At 41.0% G+C, this 25,153-nt stretch overlaps 1 protein-coding gene across 1 annotated transcript; it reads left to right on the plus strand.

The window, feature by feature from the left end:
• The first annotated feature begins 1,656 nt into the window (after positions 1-1,656).
• MEX3C (mex-3 RNA binding family member C) lies at positions 1,657-24,656 on the plus strand. Its single transcript, XM_007973982.3, has 2 exons — positions 1,657-2,776; positions 21,634-24,656. Exons 1-2 carry the CDS (start codon positions 2,023-2,025, stop codon positions 22,857-22,859), a joined length of 1,980 nt encoding a protein of 659 aa, XP_007972173.3. The 5' UTR covers positions 1,657-2,022; the 3' UTR covers positions 22,860-24,656.
• The last annotated feature ends 497 nt before the right edge of the window (positions 24,657-25,153 follow it).

Genomic DNA, 25,153 nt, shown 5'->3' on the forward strand with positions numbered 1-25,153 from the left:
GGGAGGATCGCTTGAGCCCAGGAGTTTGAGACCAGCCTGGGCAACAGGGTGAGAACCCAGTCTCTACAAAAGACAAAATTAGCCAGGCATGGTGATGCGCGCCAGGTATGGTGATGCACTAGGGGAGGCTGAGGCGGGAGAATCACTTGAGCCTAGGAGGTCGAGGCTGCAGTGAGCCGTGATCATGTCACTGCACTCCAGCCTGGGCGACAGAGTGAGAGAGTGAGATCACCTGAGCAATACTGTGGGAAGAGTGGCTAGGGAGGAGGAAACGGGGATTCATTTCTTTAAAAGCACCAAAGAGCTGGACAAGGTGGTTCATGCCTCTAATGCCAGTACTGTGGGAGGGCGAGGCGGGCGGATCACTTGAAGTCAGAGTTCGAGACCAGCCTGGCCAACATGGTGAAACTCCGTCTCTACTAAAAATACAAAAATTAACTGGGCTGGTGGCACGTGCCTGTAATCCCAGCCACTGGGGAGGCTGAGACAGGAAAACCTTTTTTTTTGAGACAGAGTCTAGCTCTGTCGCCCAGGCTGGAGTGCAGTGGCGTGATCTTGGCTCACTGCAGCCTCCACCTCCCAGGTTCAAGCGATTCTCCTGCCTCTGCCTCCCGAGTAGTTGGGATTACAGGCGTGCGCCACCACGCCTGGCTGATTTTTGTATTTTTAGTAGAGACGGGGTTTCACCATGTTGATCAGACTGGTCTCGGACTCCTGACCTGACCTCGTGATCCGCCCGCCTCAGCCTCCCAAAGTGCTGGGATTACAGGCGTGAGCCACCGCGCCCGGCAAGGGAAAGCTCTTGAGCCCGGGAGGCGGAGGTTGCGTTGAGCCAAGATCGTGCCACTACACTCCAGCCAGGGCGACGGAGCTAGACTCTGTTTCAAAAAAAAAAAAAGCCCCAAAGAGCTAAAGTTCAGCACCTGCAAGCTGCTGATGTAACCACCCTGCCGGCAGAAAAGCCCGGCCAACCGGGCGTGGGAGGGTCAGGCCCCGAGGGAGGAGCATTCCCGGGTCCGAGAGGGAAGGCCCAGGAGCCACGCGGCTCAGGAAACCGCCCCCGCGAGGGGATAGGAGGATATTGCGTGGCCCCTCCTTCCATGACTCTTCTTAAGGCCCTTCCTCTGAAGGGGGCGATCTCATCCTCAACCCGAGGAAACAATGCCCTCGAACCTGCGCCTACAGCTCTGCTCCAGGCCGCTCACACAGTGCCTTCCCTAAAAGAACTCAGCCAGACCGGCTACAGGGATGAAGGGTTGGGGGGAAACAAATCCAGGTGTGCGCTTCGACTGCAGGCGCCTGCGCCAAAACCCCGCTTGGCCCTTAGTTTCAGCCTCTGCAGCAGCGCCTTCATCCGCCTCCTTTTTCCCGCCCCCGCCGGAGACGTCACAAAGAGTGACGTGTAAAGTGAACAATCACAGTCCCTCTCCGCGCGTGCCGGGAGGAATGGAGAGGGAGGTGGGCGGGGAGAGGACCGAAGGAGTGGGCTTCGGGGGCTGGCTGGTCCTGGTCACCCAATCAGAGAGCTCTGGGGAGGGGAGGGGCGGGGCCCGAAGGAGGGTGGGGGGTGGGGCTGGGGAAAGGAGTTGGAAGGCTGCGGGAGGAGAAGGCGGGCTCCCAGAGATTAAAAACACCCAATCAGAGCGCGCCGGCTTCATTCGGAGAGCGGCGTGGGGCGTCGCCGCCGCCGCCGCGCGCGCCGGGGGCTGGTTAAGGCCATGAAACAAAAGAAACCCTGAGAGGGAGCCGCTGCCACCTCCACCAGCCCGCCCCGCCGCCGTCCCCACCCACCCACCTAGTTACCTACCTTTGCCTCCTTCCCCTGCCCCTCCACCCCGCCCTCTCCGGTCTCCGGGCGGCCCTGGCGCTCCACGGCCCGGGTCCCCAGCCCCACCGCCTCCCCAGAGGAAAGGTGTTTGCGCGCTGAGCAGGGCCCTGGCCCTGTCCGCCATGGGGCTCGCCGCCTGCCGCGCCTGACCCGGCCGCCGCCGCCGCCGCCGCCATTGACAGCGCGCCGCCGCGATGCCGAGCGGCAGCTCCGCGGCCCTGGCCCTGGCGGCGGCCCCGGCGCCCCTGCCGCAGCCGCCCCCGCCGCCGCCGCCGCCGCCGCCGCCTCTGCCGCCGCCCTCGGGCGGCCCGGAGCTCGAGGGGGACGGGCTCCTGCTGAGGGAGCGCCTGGCCGCGCTAGGCCTCGACGACCCCAGCCCGGCGGATCCCGGTGCTCCGGCGCTTCGAGCCGTGGCGGCGGCGGCGCAGGGCCAGGCCCGGCGGGCGGCGGGGCTGTCTCCAGAGGAGCGGGCTCCGCCTGGCCGGCCCGGGGCCCCGGAGGCGGCCGAGCTGGAGCTGGAAGAGGACGAGGAGGAGGGGGAGGAAGCAGAGCTGGACGGAGACCTGCTGGAGGAGGAGGAGCTGGAGGAAGCAGAGGAGGAGGACCGGTCGTCGCTGTTGCTGCTGTCGCCGCCCGCGGCCACCGCCTCTCAGACCCAGCCGATCCCAGGCGGGTCCCTGGGGTCTGTGTTGCTGCCCGCCGCCGGCTTCGATGCCCGGGAGGCGGCGGCCGCGGCGGCGGCGGCGGGGGTGCTGTACGGAGGGGACGATGCCCAGGGCATGATGGCGGCGATGCTGTCCCACGCCTACGGCCCCGGCGGCTGTGGGGCGGCGGCGGCCGCCCTGAACGGGGAGCAGGCGGCCCTGCTCCGGAGAAAGAGCGTCAACACCACCGAGTGCGTCCCGGTGCCCAGCTCCGAGCACGTCGCCGAGATCGTCGGCCGCCAGGGTGAGTGCAGGGGTGGGGAGGTCCAGCTGGGCATGGCCCCGGGCGTGGGTGGGGAGACGAGAGAAATGAGCATGGGACAGAAAGGGCGAACCCGGCGAGGCCCCCAGATCCACCCCGAAGGGGTCTGGGAGGAGCCGAGGGTCGACCAGATGTGAAGATGGGTCACCTTGCGAAAACCCACGCTTTTTCGCTCGTCTCGCCAGGTAAAAAGTGTGAAGTTTTTCGGGCGACCCAGTCCGGTGGTGTTCACGTTACTTGGGCTGTATTCGTGGAACACCAGGCTGGCGTGGCACCAGAAACCTCAGTGAGGTGGTAAAAGGTCGGGTTCGAGGAGTTGTGGGTTCGCTCTTGGGTACGGAAACCTTCGAGATTGCAAGTTTGCGCCGCCGAGTGTCTTCTTTTTAAAGCGTTCAGCCTCCCTTACAAGAACTTGTTCAGATGAAGAAAAGGACAGAAATGGAGGCCTGTAGACAGAGCTCACTGGGGAGGGAAGAGATGTTCAAATGGTCGGTATCACCGCCATCCCCTGCCCCTCCGCTGTTCAGAAACAGCTTTGGAAAAGCAGCCCAACTCACTGCCGCCGATCTTACTGTATTCCTCTCGATACGTTTCAAGTCTCGGAAAGACACACTGACACACTGGCTGTCTTTTGAAACTGTTCAGTGTGCAGGATGAAGAAAAATTGGACACTAAGGTAATTAAGAAACTTCTGTGTTTATACAGTTTTCAGTTAATTCTCCTCTTCACTTGCCAGCACACCAGTACTGCAGACAGACTCCTCCCACATTGTTCAGACAAAGGACCTATGTCTCAGATTCCAGGAGTAGATTTGTGAAGGTGGGGGAAGGGGATGCTTGGGGTACCTCTGTATCCGACATTTTTAGGGAAGGTCCTAAGTTCTTTATGGGAGCTTTTTCCCTTTATGAAAGGGGCAGATGTTACCTGCTGCCACCGCATGACAATATGGTTTAGCCTGGTTGATGCATGCCTCTTTACTGTTAGGTTGAGAGCATTGTTGGGGTCAAATAAAGCGAGATGATGGCGCTGCTGCTTAAATGATCTCATCTTTCCCAAGTGGTCTAAAGTACACATAAATAAGAGGTCTGTCGAAATGGTGGTTTCACATATCGGAGTTGGCTCATTTCTTTCCTATCTGTAGGATTTTAATAAAAACTCATATGAAATCTGAATAAAGGAGATAGCTTATTTCAGACTGCCTGATGATTGGCACTTACCAACACTGTTCAAAGCTGGACCTTTCAATTGAGAGGTAGCTTATGTGTGTTGTTCTTCTGGTTAATGAGTTTCAAATACCTGGTTTGTTTGGTTTTGACGATACTTTAGAGTAATAATCCAGGATAAAACTTTTATTTACATGGGATAAAATTACAACATCTCAATTTGCATCAGAATGAGTTGACCATTCGTGTGAGAACACTGAGGAATCGCCGTGTACCAAGCATGTATTTTGTCAGGTTTTGAGTTTGTGGTATTGAGTTGAGAATGTGAAGTTAGTTCAGACTTTCTGCCCCTAAGAAGATAACAGTCTAATAAACAGTAGAATGGCACTAACTATAGTATATTTAGTGTGACAGAGTATCAGATAAGAGAACATCTACCGTGGAGGGCCTTGGAAAATGGGTAGAAAGAAGTTTAACAATGGAGATTGAAAAACTGTGGAAGAACAATGTGAGGAGTGGTGTGGAGGACCATCTTCTAGGTATAATTGCCAAGTAGTAGTGTTTTGATACTTGAGGTCTGTAAAGGGGAGTGGTGGAAAAGGGGGAAGGCAGGCGTTCACACTGGAATGTGAAGAAGTTTGAATGCCATATGAAGATGCCACTTCTCAGGACAGGTTGCTTCAGTGTGCTTATGATAACAGTCTAGGGTAACAAAGGAAAAAACCATTTACGTGCTAGTTTTACAGAGGGACAAGATAACATATTTTATAGATTTAGTTTAATACAAACTTTTGTCCTTCTTTATAGTAGACACCCCGTAAAGCACTGCAGAATGACCCTTGTGTACATTGTTATCTTTATAGAAATCAATTTTTTAAAAGTGAAGTGAATTCCAAGTTTTTATTTTGTACCAGCTATTACATGATAGGAAATGAGATAAAGCCTTGGTTTTTCTTTTGAGGGCTGTGCTTATTTGGTTAATAAGGAAATGTTTAATTTAATTATGTCTTAGGACATGGAGACAAATTGCTGGCTCTTCCATTTAAACCTTGTATTTTCCAGGAGTTGACAATACTGTTAAAAGTATGTCATCATCCTCTGTCTTAAAAGCAGAAAATCTGGTCCTTTTGATATTTTGAACCATTCAACTTGTGGATCATTGTACCCCTTTGCCACTCCCATGTCCCAGCACGATAGTAATAAAACCTGTAAAGTTATTTGCTTACTCATATGGAGAACTAAGTAACTTCTAATGTTCACATCCTTTTACAGTATGATATTTCCCCATGGGAGAGAACCTGTCCTAAGTGAGGAAAACAGGGCAAATCATTTCATTTTCTTGTTTGCTTTGAGGGAGCTAAATTTTCATCCTTAAGATTAAATTATCCATTTCTGCCATTTTATGTATTAACTGAAGCCATAATTTTCTGTTTGACATCTCTTAATTGATTTTGGAAATAATTATGTCACAGATGGAGACATTTATGACTTCAGCTCTGAAGCAAAGAGCAGGACAAATGGAATTCTGAGTCACATAGACTAGCAACTCATGTAGATGGCCTCTGAGCTCCAGTGTTTTCCTAAACACAAGCTACCGCTTTTGATACTGATGAAAGTTGGCAGAGTGTTTGACCTCGAATTTATACTCCCCAGTAGCATATGGTCATTTGTAAATGTTAAATTGGCCTTGTATTTTAAAGCATTGCATCTATTGTGAAACAACAGTGTGAAGCCAGGAACTGAATATAATCAAAAAAGTTTTAGAATATGGACATCAAAAATAAACCTGACAACAGATTTTAAGACCTAATTTTACAAACTTAGAACGTCTCTGTTTTTAAGTATAGTACCTGCAAGACATATTAACAGTGATTAACAGGTCTAATTTTAGTCAGCAGGTTTTTGTTCCAGTTTGTACAGTCATTTATATCCATTTAGACTAAAATGAATTAAAATAGAACTGTGTACCCATTCTTAACTACATTATAAATTAATACTAAATGTCATAAATTCAGTTGTTTAGAGACTTGTAACCCAATATTTTATATTACTATTAGGATAAATGTGTATCTTTCATTATTTTCATTAGACTTCAATTGATGGGATATGTGTGTTCTCTAGCCACATAGTCTAGAAAAGTCATCTCTAGCTTCTTTTTATTGTCCACCCTGTCCAAAAAAATGTGCATACTTCCAATCTCTGGATTTTTATGTATGACTAGTAAGTGTGCTTAATATATTACACATTATAAAACATAAAATTCTTTATTAACAATTAATACTTTACACTGTTTCAAGTTGTCTTCCCAATTTCTTAGGGTGGAACCACCCTTCAAGCTCTAACACAACTGAAATAAGGTTTATACGAGAAAAAGAGAAAGCTTGGTCTTGCTGTACATAAATTTTCTCTTCAAGGAGAAATACATATTTCATGAGAATAAATAGTTTCAGAATGATGCTACAGCACATTGTCTTTTTCTTTTATGGGGATGGGGGTGCATTGTTGGCCTTCTCTTTGCTTAGTACTATGCTAGGTGCTTTACCAGTGCCGTTTAACCGTGCTAGGTGGTTACTGCCATTTAGAGAGGTAGAAACTGGTTTTGAGAGCTAACTTGCTCAAATAGTGGAGTTTGGATTTAGTATAGTTTGACATCAGAAATAAAATTCTTTGTACTCTACATTGCCGCCTCAGTATTGAAGCATTCTGCTCTGGAAGGTTAGTATTTTGGATTAACTTGTGCCCTAATCGTAGGATACTGAATTTCTAGTATGCATAATTTAAAATATCACTATCCAAATTAGTTTACTTGATAAAATTTTGGTGTCTCTGCTACCCACAAGGCACAGTTATAACTGTAATATAGTTCTGTGTCTAGCTAAAAATTCACTGTCATTTGTAGTTCAGAGAGTTAATTTGTGTATATATAGACACTAGCTTTAAAAATTAAGTATTACAATTTTTCTAGGCTTTAAAATTTAAATTTCGTTAATAATGGTTTGTATTAGCTCTGGGACCCTTGAGAAGGGTTCAATTATTGTAATTGTTTTTGCAAATGGGTGGGGAAATCTACTGCCTTACTTCCTGCCTTATTCAGCTAATGAACTATTCTGATTCACTAGGGAGGAAATGGGAAATGAAGTGGTAGTTCAAGGATATATTTTGTACCCCTTGGTTACCAACAACCTGAAAATGATCCAGGAAACCAAGTATTTGTGTTAGTCTGTTAGAGATTTCTACCTAGAAAATTTTCAAACAATGTTTATGGGTTGGAATTCTAGGTGGTTCTTCACAGCGTAAGTTTTTAAGGAAAGGTAGCGTTTAGTTATAAGGTAGTGCTTAATATATTGCTGATTTGGTTTTGAATACTTTTGCCTTAAGCTGATTTTAAAAATGTTTTAGTATGTGTATTTTAATGTAAAAATACGTGTTGTAGCTACACCAAACTGCCTGTAACAGTCTCTGTTCGGCTGTGGTATATTGGAAAGAGCCAAATCAGAAATAGATATTCCTGTGCCAATAACTCACTATGTAATCTTGAACAAGTCACTTAAACTCCCTAGGCTTCAGATTCCTCTTTTGCACCTGGGCCTAATCGTATCTACAATTCCTGTAGAGACTCTGGAAGATATACAAAGAAATTGACATATATGAAACTATTAAGTGGTAAGCACATTACTTTTGTTAAGGTAAATCTGAAATTAATTGGGAACCACCGTTTAGTTATGTCCGCCTTTTTTGGCTTTAGCAGATAGTTTCACTCATTGTATTCTTCTAATGTAACAACTAGAACCAACATATCTGAATGCCTTTTTTAGATACCTGGCACTTCTGTCAAGATGGGCTTGTTACGCTGTGGTTAACAAAGAACTCTGACACCTCAGTGTTAAAAACAACCACGGTTTATTTCTTGTTCGTAGGGGCTCTGCTCATTTTAGTCATTCAGGGACCCAGGCCAACAGTAGCCGCCATCTCCAGTATTACTGATCTACCGTAGTGCCAGAAGATGAAAGACTACGGCATAGCACATACTGATCTTAAAATGTTAGATCCAGAAGTAATGCTTATCACATCTGCTCATATTTCATTAAAGCAAATCGTCTGGCCACACCTAACTTCAAATGGGTGAGAAAGTATATTACAACTCTGTGACCACAAGGAGAGCCATGATGACTACCACAGTCCTATTTTATAATTTATAGGATTATTATAGAATTTTAAACAGTGTCATTCCTGCCATGTAGAATTTGTAACCAAACTCAAGATGAAAAAGTAGATAATGTTCGTAAGATACTAAATGAGTGTATTTGCACTTAAAAAAAAAAAAAAAAAAAGCTTTTTAAGAAGCTCTAAATAGATCATGGATAATTATGTTTAAGTCTCCATTGATATTCAGGTGATCCTTAAGTGATATGTTTTTTATTAAACTGCATTCTTAATGCTTCTCAAATAGCTTATATACCATAATTTTTGGGTTTACTTTTAAAATTTTTCCCATGCTACCATTAGTTACTGTATAGAGACAAAGATTAAATCTGATATTTAAGCCTTGAAAATAATTTTCTAATGTTAAGATTACCAAACCCAGATATACTAAATTGAATGTATGCATAGTCTAATACTGTTTGAGTAGTTCAAGTCTTTGTTCTATAACTGACTTTGAGAATTTTGAGTTACACTAACTATAAGACCTCTTCCGTGCCAGTGTTTGAGATGTAAGGACAATTCAAGTGTTTGTTGCCCTTGTCCAATAAGTGCGCACTACAATTCATCATTGCATGCAGGTTTGGTCACAAGTAAAGTTGTATCATGGAATAATAAGACTAAGCCTTAAAATAATAAAGAAAATCCTTCAGTGAAAACTGCAGATGTAGTTGAAGGTAAGCATAAAGAATTTGGTCTTGAACATGATTGAAGGGGAAATGGGGAGGGAATGGCTTCAAACAACTAGAAAAGATCTCCCAAAATGGTTACCAGTGTAAAAGTGTATATTTGCATTTGGGGCTCACCTTTTTATTATTATTTCCTTTCTCTGTGCCTCCCTTTCCCTTTGCCTTCTCTTCTGCCTTTCTACCAGTGCCATTTAGTATAATGCAGGAAAGGACGTTGAACTTGGAGTTAGAAACCTTGCGTTTTACCACTTGCTGCCTGTGACCTTGGATAAATCACTTAACCTCTCTGAGCCTGTTTTTTCTTCTGGATAAAACCTACTTCATCTACTTGTTCTTTCAGGTTTCTCTCTTCCCTTTCCCTCATTTGTTGTAAGGATCAAGTTTGAGAAGATAGCATTAGTAGAAATTGACAGTACAATTGTGAAAGTACAGAGATGATAAATTATATATCAGATAAGGTAAATTTTTACTGGTAAATTTCTTTTATACTCTGAACAAATGCTAGTTAAAGCCAAAAAAATGTGATTTTGGTAAGTTTTTCCTAGGCTATACCAATAAATTACATAAGTTATATTTTTTAATTTACAATATGTCTTAAAATTTATTTAAAATCAGAGCTTTGGAAATGTATTTCCTGGCAAAGAACTAAGCAAGTCTGGAAGAGAATCATTTACAAATGAATCTAATTCCATTGTATGGTAGGTACCCAAATAGATAATTCTAAGGTTTCTGTTAACATTCTCTAAAGAGCATGAATATAATTTCAAGCTCCCCAGTTAGGAAAACTTCTGCCTTTCATCTCTAATTAACACCCTCTTCTGGTTTTTTCTTTCAGGTTTACCGAAAGGCCAAATAATAAACCTTTTCATTAAATATTTTGTATTGTCTTGTCTAAAATAAGTGAAAAAAGAGAGGTTTTAGATTTAATTTAACTTCTGTTTTTTAAAATACCTTGTACATGCAGGGAATTCTCCACTCCTAAAAATACACTAGAAATATTCTTACTGGGATTTAGGAAAATAAGACAACTTGAGAGAACGTTGGTTTAGGGGTCACTAGTTTATAAATGGACAATTTTAGGCTTCGATTTTCCTCATGTCTAGAATGAGATTTAACTATGTAGTCTGTCACAGTTCTTATATTCTGATTTTTGTCCAAAGGGAGTCCCTAAAATTACGTAAAAGTAAACCAGATTTCATATTACCAATTAGATAGATTGACTTTGCAAAATCTTCTCAATTTTTCAGAGTTTATAGTATGTTTTGTCTTTAGGAGTATTTTTTAAATGTTAACTCCGTATAAAAATCAGTTCACTTGTCTTTTAATAACAAACTTGTGTCAGGCACTGCACAAAAACTACATGTATCATCTCATTTAATCCTTTTCTTAATTCCACCAAACAGACAACAGTTCTATAGAGGTACAAACAACTTACCCAAGGTCTCAAGCTGTTATTGTTTGAGACTTCAATGTACCTATCTCAGTAAGTGGTAGAACAAGTAGACAAAAATCAGCAAGGATATTGTAGAAGATCTGACTACTGTCACCAACCAGCAGTATAAGAAAAGAAAAGAAAATAGGTCAGTATCTGTACGTGAACATGTGTCACTAAATACTTTTAGTACTTGAAGTTAATGCAAGTCAGTGAAGGTACAACTGAATCTTAGTCATCTTTGCATTCTTAATATTGGTTAAAGTACCTAAAACAAAATGGAATACTTCCTGTTTATTTTATTGAGCTGAATTTTTAAATTATAAACTTGCCATTTCATTATTTATCATTGTACTTTCCACATTGTGTTAATTGGGGTTTTCTTCCCTCTTGCCTTTATTCTCAGCCTTTTTTTTTGAGACAGGGTCTCACTCTGTTGCTCAAGCTGGAGTGCAATAGTGCAATCTCAGCTCACTGCAACCTCCGCCTCCCAGGCTCAAGTGATCCCCAGTAGCTGGTACCATAAGTGCACACCACCACACCTGGCTAATTTTTTGTATTTTTGGTAGATACGGGAATTTACTACGTTGCCCAGGCTGGTCTTGAACTTCTGAGCCGAAGCTGAGCTCAAGCAGTCCACCCGCCTTGGCCTCCCAAAATGCTGGGATTACAGGCGTAAGTCACCACACCCATCCAAACAGCTTTTTATTTAAGGACCCAGTCAACCTCAAGTTGTTTGGCACTTTTGTTTGAAGTACAGTAGATGCTACTTGATTGAAGACATTAAATGTTTATATGAATACTGATAATGAAACTAAAATCACATAAATGAAGCTGTTTGAAGTATTGTCGTAGTAATCCCTGAAGTGAGACAAACAATATTCTTCACTTGAAATAGCTACAAGGAGGCCACTTGAACCCTAGAAAGGAAAGCTACTAGTTTTATATTGTGCATTAAGGAATACATTGCATTCTTAAATTATTACTTAAAATGTTGAATTAATGTTGTGTACACAAGAAACATTCTTACTGGGATTTAGCTGATACTCATCAGTTTTTGAAGATAGAATACAAGAATTGATTAGTTGAACTAATGGCAATTCCATATTTGCTGTAACACCTTAATACAGTATTGTATGTGCTTCTATAAAATGAAAGGAGCTTTTGAATATTCTGTCTAGACTCTTCCAAGGGGAAAGGGACCTTATTTTGTATAAAATTATTAATACGACCCCCTCATTCATTCTTATATATCATGAAACTTGTGAGATGATTTAGGGTTTTTTTGTTTGTTTTTGTTTTTTGGTTTTGGGGTTTTTTTGAGATGGAGTTTCGCCCTTGTTGCCCAGGCTGGAATGCAGTGGCATGATCTCAGCTCACCGCAACTTTGCCTCCCAGGTTCAAGCGATTCTCCTGTCTCAGCCTCCCGAAATGATGTGTTTTTAGGGGAAAGTCATATGATGAAAGGAGTGTGGAATTAAGACAATTTGGGCTAAGTACTTAACTGAATAACAGGCATTGTAGTAAGCATGTTTGATACATTTTTTCATTTAATCTTTGCGAAAAACAAATGAAGGAAGTATCTTTAATCATAGTTTGCCCTAATGTTGAAACAGCAGGTTCCCAGTCCTGCAGATAGTCAGTTTTTTGCTCCTTATATTGTTTCCCTTGAACTGGACCTTGAAGGATTCATACATGATAGCTGTAATAATGAGTTGTGCGTATGTTTATATTATTCTTGAGTTTGTGGAGCCTTTTACACATAGTTTTATCTTTTCCAAATGGCCATGTTTGTTATTCAGATAACTCCAGGAGGAAAAGGAATACTAGGAGGATTTTCCAGGTTATGTAAGGAAATAACTGAGCAGAGATAGAAGAGGAACAAGACATATTTGGGGGATGAAGTCTGGGAGAAGGTAGGTTATGGCCACTTAATGTGCAGAAGGGGTAGGGACTTAATCTCAGGCCAAAGAGTTTTATTTTTCTTGAAGGTAAGAAGAGCTACTCAGGATGTTTAACTCCCCTCTCTTTACCCTTCAAAACAAAACCTCTTGGGAAATTTTTGAAGAAAAACCCCAAGGACTACCAAAAGTGAAAATATATACATGATGCAGTTTTGGTGTTTGCTTGTAAGGGTTTGAACTTTCTTCAGTCACCTTATATTTGTAGCTAATGTATGAAATGAATGGAAAACATAATGAATTTAGTTTCTAGAAAACAAATTCCTTTTTGCAAAATCTACAACACAAGTACTTGATGTTCTTAACAGTGGTCATACATAGCCCCAGACTTGCATTCTGTCCTTCATTCTCAGCCTTTTTCTGTTCATTATTGTGATAGGCTTTGCAGTGAGTCCCCCGTCTTGTCTCTTTTGCATCTTTTATGCTCCTACTAGTCTTAACATGCATATCTGATTATGTTACCTTCTACCTCCAATTTTTTCTAGTCTACGATAAAGTCGAAATTCCCTTGCCTGACATCGAAGACTTCTGTCTCCCCATCCAGCTTTATCCCTGCCATTCTCCCCTCCAGTGACTTGAAGTTCTCACACTACTGAACCCAGTTGTCTGACTGTGCCATCCCGTACTCTTGATTCCCTGCTTTTGCACTTGCAGTTCCCTCTGCTCTCCTTCCCATCTGGCAAAACCGCTTTCTTTAAGCCTCAGTTCAAATGCCTTTAAAGCTTTCTTTTATTTACTGTAAGTAGTAAAGTCATCTCCTTTTGTATGTACCTACTGCTTTGTAGGTACCTTTAAACCAGTTCTCGTATTCAGTATTGCTTTACTCATTTCCCTCTAGACTGAGCTTGAGAGCAGAAATGATGCCGGTTCATTTATACCACCTGGAAGTAACACTAGCATCTTTATAGGGAATTTAACATGTGAATGGGTAAGTTCAGGCATTAGGCTGCACTTTATCTCACAATTGATAAAATGCTCTTAAAGTTCACCCAAGCAGTGATTTTGCTGGGAACACCTAGGATAAGTGGAACTTACTTTTACTTGTGTATCATATACCAAACCACTAATCTCCCAGCATAAACGTAATCTCCTAGTAAAAGTCATTGTAAACACTTGGCTTATATATTTTCTCCCTATTTGATATTTTTATTTTAATATTTAATTGTTTATTATAGAGATGGGCGTCTCACTATGTTGCCCAGGCTGGTCTCGAACTTCTGGCCTCAAGCAGTCCTCCCACCTCTGCCTCCCGAAGTGTTGCGATTACAGACGTGAGCCACCACACCCAGCCCTTATTTGATTTTTAGCTTTATCCCTTCACCTATTCCAATGCTTGTGATTCCCCAAACCTTTCCTGACCCTACCTTATGTCTTTTCACTGTCCTGGCCTTCGGGTTACTATTCCTGAATTGGGATTTAAAAGCTAGATACTTGGAAGAAAAAGGAAAATAATTGAAGGAAAGGAGAAAGATAATGTCATAGGTAGAGTAATCCTACCCACCCAAAGAAGTCAGTGTCCAAATCCCCCAGGAACTCTGAACATGTCACCTCATTTGGCAAAAGGGATGTTGCAGGTGTTTATGCAGATGCGATTGAGGGTATGGACCTTGCTTTGGGGAGCTTGAGATCATCTGGATGATCATCTGGGTATAAACACATGAGACCCTAAAAGCAGAAAACCTTTCCCAGTTGGGTCTGAGATCTGAGAAAGAAGATTTGAAGCATGAGAAGGACTCAGCCTCCGTTGTTCACTCTGAAGCTGAAAGGAGTCACAAGCCAGGGAATATAGGTGGTGGCCTCTAGAAGCTGGGAATGGCCCTCAGCTGACAGCCAGCAAGGACGCTCAGTCCTTTCACTGCAAGCAATCAAATTCTGCCAACAACCTGCATGTGCAAGGAACTGGATCCCTCAAGCTTCTTGCAAGGAACACAGCCCTTGCAAACACCTTGATTTTTTAGCCCTGTTGAGACCCATATCAGATGTCTGACCCACCGAACTGTAAAATAACAAATACATGTAAAAATAATAAATTTATGTCATTAAAGCCACTATGGGAACTTGTTATGGCAGCATTAGGAAACTAAAGCAGGTAATAGGGAATTAAAGGACAGAAATATTTTTGGACTTGAATTGAACTGTTGACAATTCCATATTTACTGTAACACCCTAATGTAGTATTTTCTGTTGAAAGCTGCTTCCTAGTTCTATTTTTTTTTTCCTTTTTTTTGAGTCAGGGTCTCACTCTGTTGCCCAGGCTTGAATGCAGTGGCACGATCTCAGCTCTCTGCAGCCTCGACATCCTAGGTGATCCTCCCAACCTCAGCCTCCCAAGTAGCTGGGACCACAAGTGTGCACCACCACGCCCAGATAGTTTTTTATATTTTTCGTAGAGACTGGGTTTTGCCATGTTGCCCAGACTGGTTTCAAACTCCTGACCTCAAGTAATCCTCCTGCCTCAGCCCCCCAAAGCGTTGAGATTACAGGCTTGAGGCATCACACACGGCCAAAAGCTACTTATAATAATTCTTGAGAGACTTCCAGAATGTCTTTTAGGGTATTGAATAAGAATGTAATGTATCTAACATTTTAGTCTCTGCTCTCTTGGGGCAGTGATTGTGGAGTTTTTAAGGGCTCTGAGAATCTCTAGTAGTTTTTATTGCTTTGTAACCATTACTGCTAATTTAGCAGCTTAAAACAACACAAATTTATCATCTCCATTTCTGTAGGTCAGAAGTCTAGGCATGGTGTGCTGTTCAGGGTCTCACTGCATTCAAATCAAGGTATTGGGCAGGACTGCAGTGCTTATCTGCGGCTCATGTCCTTACCCAGGCTTGCTGGTTGTTGATAAAATTCATTTTGAGCAGGGGCTGGGAGATGGGTGTTGCAGGATGATGACCTCCACCTCCATTTTTCTTCTAGCTCACAGCTCGTAGTAGACACTTGAAGTTCCTTGTCTTGGGGTCACCATAGGCAATTTACAACATACATTGTTTGCTTTCTTCTTCCAGGTTAGCCAGAGCACATCTCTCTGACTTCTTTTCTGAGTCATGCTAGGAAAAAAAAAAAAATATATATATATATATATAAAAATATATATATATTTTAAGAGACAGGGTCTCACTCTGTTGCCCAGGCTGGAGTGCATTGGTGTGGTCATAACCCACTGCAGCCGTGACCTCCTGGACACAAGCAGTTCTTCACCTTATTAGCCTCCCATGTAGCTAGGACTCCAGGGATACACCACCATACATGGCTAATTTTTTTTTTTTTTTTTTTTTTTTTGGTAGAAACAGGGTCCTGCTACATTGCTCAGCCTGGTCATGAACTCCTGGCCTCAAGCAATCCTCTGGCCTCAGCCTCCTAAAGTGCTAGAATTACAGGCATGAGCCACCACAATCAGCCAAAACCTCTGCTTTAAAAAAACTTGTGATTAGGTCAGGCCCACCCAGATAATCTGGATAATTTTACTATTTTAAGGTGAACTGATTTGGATTGTAATTATATGTGCAGAGTCCCTTCACAGGGGCCACGTAGGTTGGTGTTTGTTTAACTGAAAGTATGTGTACACTAGGCCCAGGAATCTTGGGGAACCATCTTAGGATTCTGCCTATCATACTGTCTACCATAGCTTTTTAAAGGATTTAGTGGTGAATGATGAACAGCTCCATGGACTTTTATTTTCTGCTTAATCGTACATTACTGGTGACCTAAATGTTAACTCAATTCTTTATCACATGGTGCTTTTTCTGTTGGGAAGTGGTATAGATAGGCCATGTGGTCTTTTTGCTACCATCTAAATGAACTGTGGTTTAAAAACAAAAATTTGAAAAATCCTGCTCTAAGTATCCAAGTTGTGTTGCTGGTGGCTGGAAAATAAATAATGGGTTTTTAAAATTCAGTGTTATAAATTTCTGGCCTGCACAAGCTACTTTAGGTGACCATAGAGCAGAACTATAGTATTACCATTTTCAACTGTATGAAAATTTCATCTGTAAAGTCAGATCTTAAACCCAGGTTTTCTCAGTAATGCCACATTCCCTCCATTTCACTGTCACTGTACTGGTTCTTAGTTGTAAGTCCGTCATTTCACATGTGCTATGGAACTAGAAAGTGGCCTTAAAGATGATGTTGTGTAGTGGTTTTAAGCTTTTCTGACAGGAAAAAGAACACTTTATATTGCAGCCCATTATATATTTCACTGAAACATTAGGAACATATTGAGTCCTTTTTTTAAATGCTGATTGCACCCACTGAATTGATACTGCAACCCATGGTTTGAAAAACACTGAAGATTACCTTTGTTTTAATTTCTTTTCTTTTTTTTAGATTTTTAATTTCTTTTCTTTCTTTTCTTTTTTTAAATTTCTTTCTTTAATTTCTTTTCTTTCAACCTCTCTCCCAGCAACAGAGGACCTCCCCGTCTTAACTTCTAAGGCTAGGAAAAGCCTTATTTATTTACCCTGGAGTAAATAAATAAATACCCTTATTTATTTACCCTAAATAAAGATACCCTTATCTTTATTTACCCTGGAGAAGCAAGGCAGAATCCTTTACTGTATCAGGGAGTGAGAGGACCAGAGTTCTAGCTGCAGCTAAAGGGTTTTAAGGTGAAACGTGGCCCCAGCAACAGTGATGTAGGAAGGGAAAATGGGTTCCTACACCAGTGAGGTAAGTTGGAGACTCTTTTTTTAGGGAATTTACTTCCAAATCAAGATAAAATTAGTTCTTGACCTCCAAACAGTCTAGTCTAGACTTCCACCCATTGATTACCTTGAATACAACTTGCCACACATGGATTTTTATCTCTAGCTATAAGAAGTGTAGTCCTCACATTTTTAAATTTCAAAACTTTGTTCAACTTTGAGGCTACGAAATCGTTTACCCTGCTGTTTGTGTGCAGTAGGTCCCCCCTTATCCAACGGGGATGCCTTCCTAAGACCTTAAGTGGATGCCTGAAACCACAGAGTACCAAACCCTCTATATATGTACTATGTTTTTTCCTATATGCACATACCTGTGTAACATTTGATTCATAAACAAGACAGAGTAAGAGATTAACAATAATAAAATAGAACACTTATAACAATATACTGTAATAAAAGTTAGGTGAACGTGGTCTTACTCTCAAATATCTTTTTATACTGTACTATATCCACCTGCATTTGGACTATGGTTGACTGAAAGGAGCTGAAATGATAGAAAGTGAAACTGCAGATAAGGCAGGGGGGCTACTGTAATTTAAAATAATATCAGTAGTACTAACCAAAAGTCTAATCAATATGCTAAGACTAGTAAAGTGTATATTTCTGTATGTTTGATTTGTTTTTCTTTTCTAACTTAATTTATTTGAAAAAGTAATGTGTATGTATGACTCAAAATTTATTTTTACAAGAAGATTGTAGAAATGTAAGAGTACATGGGCTTATAACTGTGATAGCTCTTAGAGGGCAGTTTATACTCTCACAGCTAAATATGAGAGTTCTTTTCCCCACTCTTACTACCATTGTTATAAGGTTTTTGTTCTTTGACAGTCTTATAGGTGGAAAATAATAGGTCAGTTCCCATGAAAATGGGAATTTCCATCTTCAGAGCCATTTGTATATTTACTTTGATGTTAGCTGTTTCTTTCACCCTTTTATTGGGTTTTTGTTGTTTTGATTTTTAGGGGAGAGATGTGTGCGTGCATGTGTGTGTATGTGTGTGTAAGAAAGTGAGAAAATGTTATAAATATTTTAGGTTTTTTTTACTTTGTTTTTGGTGACTTGTGCCATGTAGCAACTTAAAAAATACAGGCTAATATATCATAATATGGCTTCTGAATTTTATGTCACTCTGAGATAAATTCTATGATTTTTAAAAATATCTTTGAGTTTTCAAATAAAAACTCAATTTAAAGTACCCAAAAAAACTAATACCTTCGTCACCTGCAAAATTACAAAACAAGATTGTTTTTTCTCCTTTAGTTCGTGTCACCTTTTAAAAACTATCTATTCAAGTAGTCCCCAATGTTAGAATGTATTTGTAGTTGAGAAATCATGTTAGTTGTTTGGAACTCAGAATATGTGTTCCTATAGAAACAATGTTATGATTGGTGAGCTTCCCTATAATCCCTAATCTGAGTTTAGGGTACTATAATCAAAAGATTTAGGGAAGTGAAGAAATAGTTTCCTCTATCTTTATTGACAGTGGCTTAAACAGGGTTGGCGGCTGGGGGCGATGGCTCACACCTGTAATCCCAGCACTGTGGGAGGCCAAGGCAGGTGGATCACCTGAGGTCAGGAGTTCGAGACCAGCCTGGCAAACATGGTGAAAATCTGTCTCTACTAAAAATATATTTTAAAAATTACCCAGGAGTGATGGTGGGCACCTGTAACCCAGCTACTCGGGAGGCTGAGGCAGGAAAATTGCTTGAACCTAGGAGACAGAGGTTGCAATGAGCCGATGTGGTGCCACTGCACTCTAGCCTGGGCGACAAAGTGAGACTCCATCTCAAAAAACAACAACAAAAAAAACCCCAGGGTTGGCTTTCCTGTCTTCCTGTTACTTTTTTCCCTGATCTGCAAAACCTAATAAGCACATGACCCTTTTGGGTGTAGACCAGGCCTGTGTCCCAAGAGTGGCCCATGCTCAAACCATTTGTCTTATCTGTACCCAATGAACCATGCATTAAACACCTATTTATTAATACCAACCATAGGCTAGATAGTGTTCTGTGGACCCTCAATCATATTTCCTTAGTTAATAACATACCTATTAGGTATTTAACAGAAAATATTCTACTAAGGATGTGACTGGCAGTTGCTTATAGTATCAGAAGTGTTTGATTAAGGGATTTTTACGTAGTTTTCTTTTTTCTCTTTTATTTCTGTTTTTCTTTTTTTTTCTTTTATTTATTTTCAATTTTCTAATGGTCAATATTAGTAAGGAATGAAAGGGACCAACCCTAGACCCTTAGACTAATTCTCCCTTTGTCCTTAATGCAATTTGCCCGTGTTTTTCTGCAGAATAACGTCTGTCTCTTGTTAGGAATGTAATTGTGGCTGACTGCCTTCTTGCCACCTTGTCAAGTTGTAGCCCACTGTGAACTTACATATCCAAATAATAACTCCCCTAAGTATAGAGTATGACCAGTTCTGTGTTCATATACCCCTTTCAGAATTTCTTAAGCATCAATAGAAAGTGATCTCAATTCCGTACACCAAACCGTTCCTGCTGTGCTGAATGAGGGAATCTCCTGGACATTTAGCCTGTATAAATGATAAGTAGATGTGGAAGTTTCGTTGTTCTCTCGGTCTTCTAACTGATTTTCTATTGTGGAACAAAAGCAGATACAGGCTGAAACTTCTAATCTGAAAATTTGAAATCCTAAATGCTCAAAAACCCTCCGATTTTGTTTTGGAGCTCCAAAATCTGAGGCTGTTTGAGCACCAGCATAGTGCTCAAAGAAAATACTCACTGGAGCATTTCAGATTTTAAGATTAGGGATGCTCAGCTGGCAGGTATAATGCAAATACTCCAAAATCTCAAGCATTCCTGGTCCCATGTGTTTTTGGATAGGGGATAACTCAACCTGTGTAGTCAACACCTAGTGGCTTGGGAATGCTTCGGAAGGGCAAACAAACGAGTCCCACTTTGTGCGAAAAAGTGATCAGATCATGTGCTTTATTAGAAACCATCGGCCAGGCGTGGTGGCTCACACCTGTAATGCAGCACTTTGGGAGGCTGAGGTGGGCAGATTACAGGGTCAGGAGTTCAAGACCAGCCTGACCAACGTGGTGAAATCTTGTCTCTACTAAAAATACAAAAAAAAATTATCTGGGCGTGGTGGTGCACGCCTGTAGTTCCAGCTACTTGGGTGACTGGGGCAGGAGGAACCTGGGAGGTGGAGGTTGCAGTGAGCCGAGATCGCATCCCTGCATTCCAGCCTGGGTGACAGAGCAAGACTGTCTCAAAAAAAAAAAAAAGCATCATCTGACTAAAGTGGTATAGAGAATATTAATTTATTGAGGACAAAAAAGGAAGGGAATATTTAAGAAAAAGACATGCTCAGATTGTGACACTTAGCTTCAGTAGCACCTAGCTTCTCCTTTTTTTTTTTTTTTTTTTTTTTTTTTTAAGATGGAGTTTCACTCTTGTTGCCCAGGCTGGAGTGCAGTGGCACAATCTCGGCTCACTGCAGCCTCTGTCTCCCGGGTTCAAGCAATTCTTCTGCCTCAGCCTCCCACGGAGCTGGGATTATAGGTGTGCACCACCACACCCAGCTAATTTTTGTGTATTTAGTAAAGATGGGGTTTCGCCCTGTTTACCATGTTGGTCAGGCTGGTCTTGAATTCCTGACCTGAGCCTGCCTCAGCCTCCCAAAGTGCTGGGATTATAGCACCTAGCTTCTTTATTTTGATGAACTAAGAATAGTATGATATATTCATGAGAACACATCTATCCTGGCAAGCTCAAGTTAGGGTCTTTGAAAAGTATAACCCAGAGTTTTATGCCTTGTTGTGTACTTGACATTTTAGGTTACAGTTTGAAACCCTCTAATCTTAACATAGTTGGCACTAGTAATCTGTGATTACTCAAAAAAAAAAAAAAAAGTTGGTTAAAGTGGGGAATTATGTAAAGTTATACATATGTGTCTTAGATGTTTTATTTTAACTTAAATATAGTTAGGATTTGTCAAGGCCTTTTGTTTGAAATTGTGTCTGTCAATCAGAGCAGTCCTTGAGTAAAACCATACCCAGCACCCACATTCCATACAATCTGCAGTATCTGTTTCTTTTAAATGGAGCAGGACTTCACAACGATTACAAAATCATTCTGTTACTTTTTTTTATCCCAGCCCTTTATAGCTGTCTCACCTATTCATAATTCAGTAGCAGCTTTTTATTTTAAGATGCTCTTTAAGATACTCGTCTTTTTTGCATTGATGTTTCATTAGTTTATGCAATAATTCAGATAATTCAGTTACTAGCGTGAGTACACCTAGCACAAACAACATGGGAATAAACAAAACTGAATCATAGCAGGCCTAGAATTTAACTGGTGGGAGCAGAAGTGAGATGACCTACTAGCCATGAGCACAGTGTTTTTGTCATCAATTGAGTTTTACAGAGGAAAGAGTAATGTTAAGTTAAAGTGATAAGATAATTAGGTAGAAGTCAGTTTAAGAACTTCTGTAAGATAATTGTGGAAATTGAGGTTCTTGGACTAGCAAAAAGACCATAGATTTTAGGTCAAACTAGGTTTACTTCTGGCTCTGCCACTTCCTAGCTTTGTGAAAAACTCTAAAACTTACCAGGAACCAGATATTTAGCTTAAAAGGTGCATTCTGTGATTTGTCTTTATATATATCATTGAAGTACATGTTGATTCTTATGAAATGTTTTCTTTCTAACAGGTTGTAAAATTAAAGCACTGAGAGCCAAGACAAACACGTATATCAAGACTCCTGTTCGTGGTGAAGAGCCCATTTTTGTTGTCACTGGAAGGAAAGAAGATGTTGCCATGGCCAAAAGAGAGATCCTCTCAGCTGCAGAGCACTTCTCCATGATTCGTGCATCTCGAAACAAAAATGGGCCTGCCCTGGGAGGATTGTCATGTAGTCCTAATCTGCCCGGTCAAACCACAGTCCAAGTCAGGGTCCCTTATCGTGTGGTAGGATTAGTGGTTGGACCCAAAGGAGCAACTATTAAAAGAATTCAGCAGCAGACCCACACTTACATAGTAACTCCGAGCAGAGATAAGGAACCTGTCTTTGAAGTGACAGGGATGCCTGAAAATGTCGACCGAGCACGGGAAGAAATAGAAATGCATATTGCCATGCGTACAGGAAACTATATAGAGCTCAATGAAGAGAATGATTTCCATTACAATGGTACCGATGTAAGCTTTGAAGGTGGCACTCTTGGCTCTGCGTGGCTCTCCTCCAATCCTGTTCCTCCTAGCCGCGCGAGAATGATATCCAATTATCGAAATGATAGTTCCAGTTCTCTAGGAAGTGGCTCCACAGATTCCTACTTTGGAAGCAACAGGCTGGCTGACTTTAGTCCAACAAGCCCATTTAGTACAGGAAACTTCTGGTTTGGAGATACACTACCATCTGTAGGCTCAGAAGACCTTGCAGTTGACTCTCCTGCCTTTGACTCTTTACCAACATCTGCTCAAACTATCTGGACTCCATTTGAACCAGTTAACCCACTCTCTGGCTTTGGGAGTGATCCTTCTGGTAACATGAAGACTCAGCGCAGAGGAAGTCAGCCATCTACTCCTCGTCTGTCTCCTACATTTCCTGAGAGCATAGAACACCCACTTGCTCGGAGGGTTAGGAGCGACCCACCTAGTACAGGCAACCATGTTGGCCTTCCAATATACATCCCTGCTTTTTCTAATGGTACCAATAGTTACTCCTCTTCCAATGGTGGTTCCACCTCTAGCTCACCTCCAGAATCAAGACGAAAGCACGACTGTGTGATTTGCTTTGAGAATGAGGTTATTGCTGCCCTAGTTCCATGTGGCCACAACCTCTTCTGCATGGAATGTGCCAACAAGATCTGTGAAAAGAGAACGCCATCATGTCCAGTTTGCCAGACAGCTGTTACTCAGGCAATCCAAATTCACTCTTAACTATATATATATACATAAATACTATATCTCTATATGGACTCGTAAAGGCATGGGTATAATGGTACCCCCCAGTAAACTTCCTAATGATTTCTTATGACTGTTATCAGGCTTTATTGGGATTAGGCTAAAGTTGTTAGTAAACTTATAAAAGGCTGCTATGGTAACACTAAACCTAAGTGGTCTCTTGTCTATTAGTTTGGTTTGAATTATTAATACTATCCTGTAGACCCAGAGACATAGTTTATATAAGAATTGCTAAAGCTGAAGTTCAACTTGGCTGAGTGAAGATAATCATAGGTTGTGTGAGCCTATGAGAAAAGCGTATACATCTAAGATTTCAAAACAGTGGGTCCCAAAGCCTAACCACTTTAAGAGTTTATGGAGGGTACTTGGCATTACAGACGATTCATACACTTCCAGTGCTGCCTTCTTTACACTGCCAGTTTTGACAAAACAGGTTTGTTTTTTATTTTACAACAACTTATGCCTAATTCTGCAGGATTGCAAGTAACTTTTTAATGCATTGTGATTACTTATTGATAATAATAGGGCTGATGGCAGTTTACTAGATCACTGGTTATAATTTGGGACAAAAACTGCTACATCGACTTTCATCTCGCCCAGAGTTCTCAAGGCTGGTATGATCAGTGGATCAGGAATGCTGAATTCCTGCCCATTGCCTCTCTTGGTGAATGTGGAAATGGCCACCTTGGTTTTCCCATATCAGGAAGGGCTTTGGGATGGCACCTATATTGGCTAACAATTGAGGATGCGAACATTCCATTCATTAGTGTGCTCGAGCTGTTAGTTTTTAGACTATAGATCAAAATGTGAAACATTTTATGTTCAATCCATATTTGTCTTGCACATTATAAATATATTTTTATTTTTTAGTAATTTAGGGGAGGGAGGAAGGGGAAAGGGATAATGATGCCCTTGGCATAATTCATAAAAGCAGCTGTGACAACCTCCAATCAGTTTACTTCATTTCAAAAACTATTTCCAATCACAAGGAAAGATTTATTTAAAATACACTCGTACATTTCACCTGTGGATGTCTATAACTTCATCCTCAGTATGTTCCCAAATCTGTGCTGGCATTGAAAGGACAAAACATTATACTGGTGGGTTTTTCTACTAATTATTTTTTGAAGCATTATTTTCCCAACACAAAAGAGCTTTTTTCTCGGTATAATGAAAATTGAAATCCTATGTGTATTCAATAGTAAATAGACAAATTTTATTTTTTATTTCCACTTGAAGAGTTACATTTCTTATAAAAGTTTACAAATAACGGTTTTTATTTTGATTTTTTCAGTATAAAAAAAGTTGCCTTGATGGCATATTATGATGTAATGCTAATTGCTTGTAGGATAGTAAATGTCAGTATTGAAACCTAATCTCTAGCTGCCGTCTTGTAGATATGAACGAATGTTCACCAAGCATGTATTTTGTATTTTGTTGCATTGTACACTGCAACTAATAAGCCAAGGAATCAACATATATTAGGTGCGTGTACTGTTTCTAAAAACCACAAACTAAGAATGATAAATTATCAATATAGTTTAGTATTTGCTAATTTTACTACACTCTTTTGTTATGTATATGTAGGGAAGTCATAGGGATTATAAATTCAATTTGAGTAAAATTTAAAACCATATATTTTATGATAAAGGGCCTTTAACTTAAGATGGCCAAAGCACTGATATTATATATTTGCTGTAAAGAGAATTATAAGAGTTTTATTTTTCTGATATTAAAAGTTACTTAATAAAGACTTGTTTCCATTAACTTGAATGTATTCTCCTTGGTGTGTTTCATATAATCATCAGTTTATACTAGAAGATTAGTTAACAGAATTGAAAATTTTCTTTTATAGACTCCCTGTTCCCCAACCAGCTATCTCTACTCACTCTTGTAGTTATTTTGTGTGTGTGCGCTCTTGGTTTTGAGTGTGTCGCTTATGTTCCTGTCCAAGTTTAGTTTTTTCTTTAAATGAGTGTTACATTACAGTAAATTGGAAATTTGGCTGGTTGTAGATTTAATTGCATATTTGTGTAGTTGACCACAAACCACTAGTGATCTCATTGTGAATAGTAAGTGACTTTCTTTTATACATCGTTACTTGCCTGAATTCAGCTTAAATTCTACTTGGTTTGCATCCTTTGTTTATGGATTTTTGTCTTTTTATCACCAAGTCTGTAAAACAAGTTCTTTTCTAATACAAAAGCACCAGTTTACCTTTCAAGAAAAACTACCTTCTGAAAAGTTTACAGAACTATTTCTCCATTTAT

This window comes from Chlorocebus sabaeus, chromosome 18 (assembly GCF_047675955.1).
Source record: "Chlorocebus sabaeus isolate Y175 chromosome 18, mChlSab1.0.hap1, whole genome shotgun sequence".
Taxonomy (NCBI): Eukaryota; Metazoa; Chordata; class Mammalia; order Primates; family Cercopithecidae; genus Chlorocebus; species Chlorocebus sabaeus.

Coding starts and splice junctions, on each gene's coding strand:
- MEX3C (XM_007973982.3), top strand. CDS start 2,023: ATGCCGAGCGGCAGCTCCGCGGCCCTGGCCCTGGCGGCGGCCCCGGCG. Junction 2,777..21,633: donor CGAGATCGTCGGCCGCCAGG/GTGAGTGCAGGG, acceptor TCTTTCTAACAG/GTTGTAAAATTAAAGCACTG.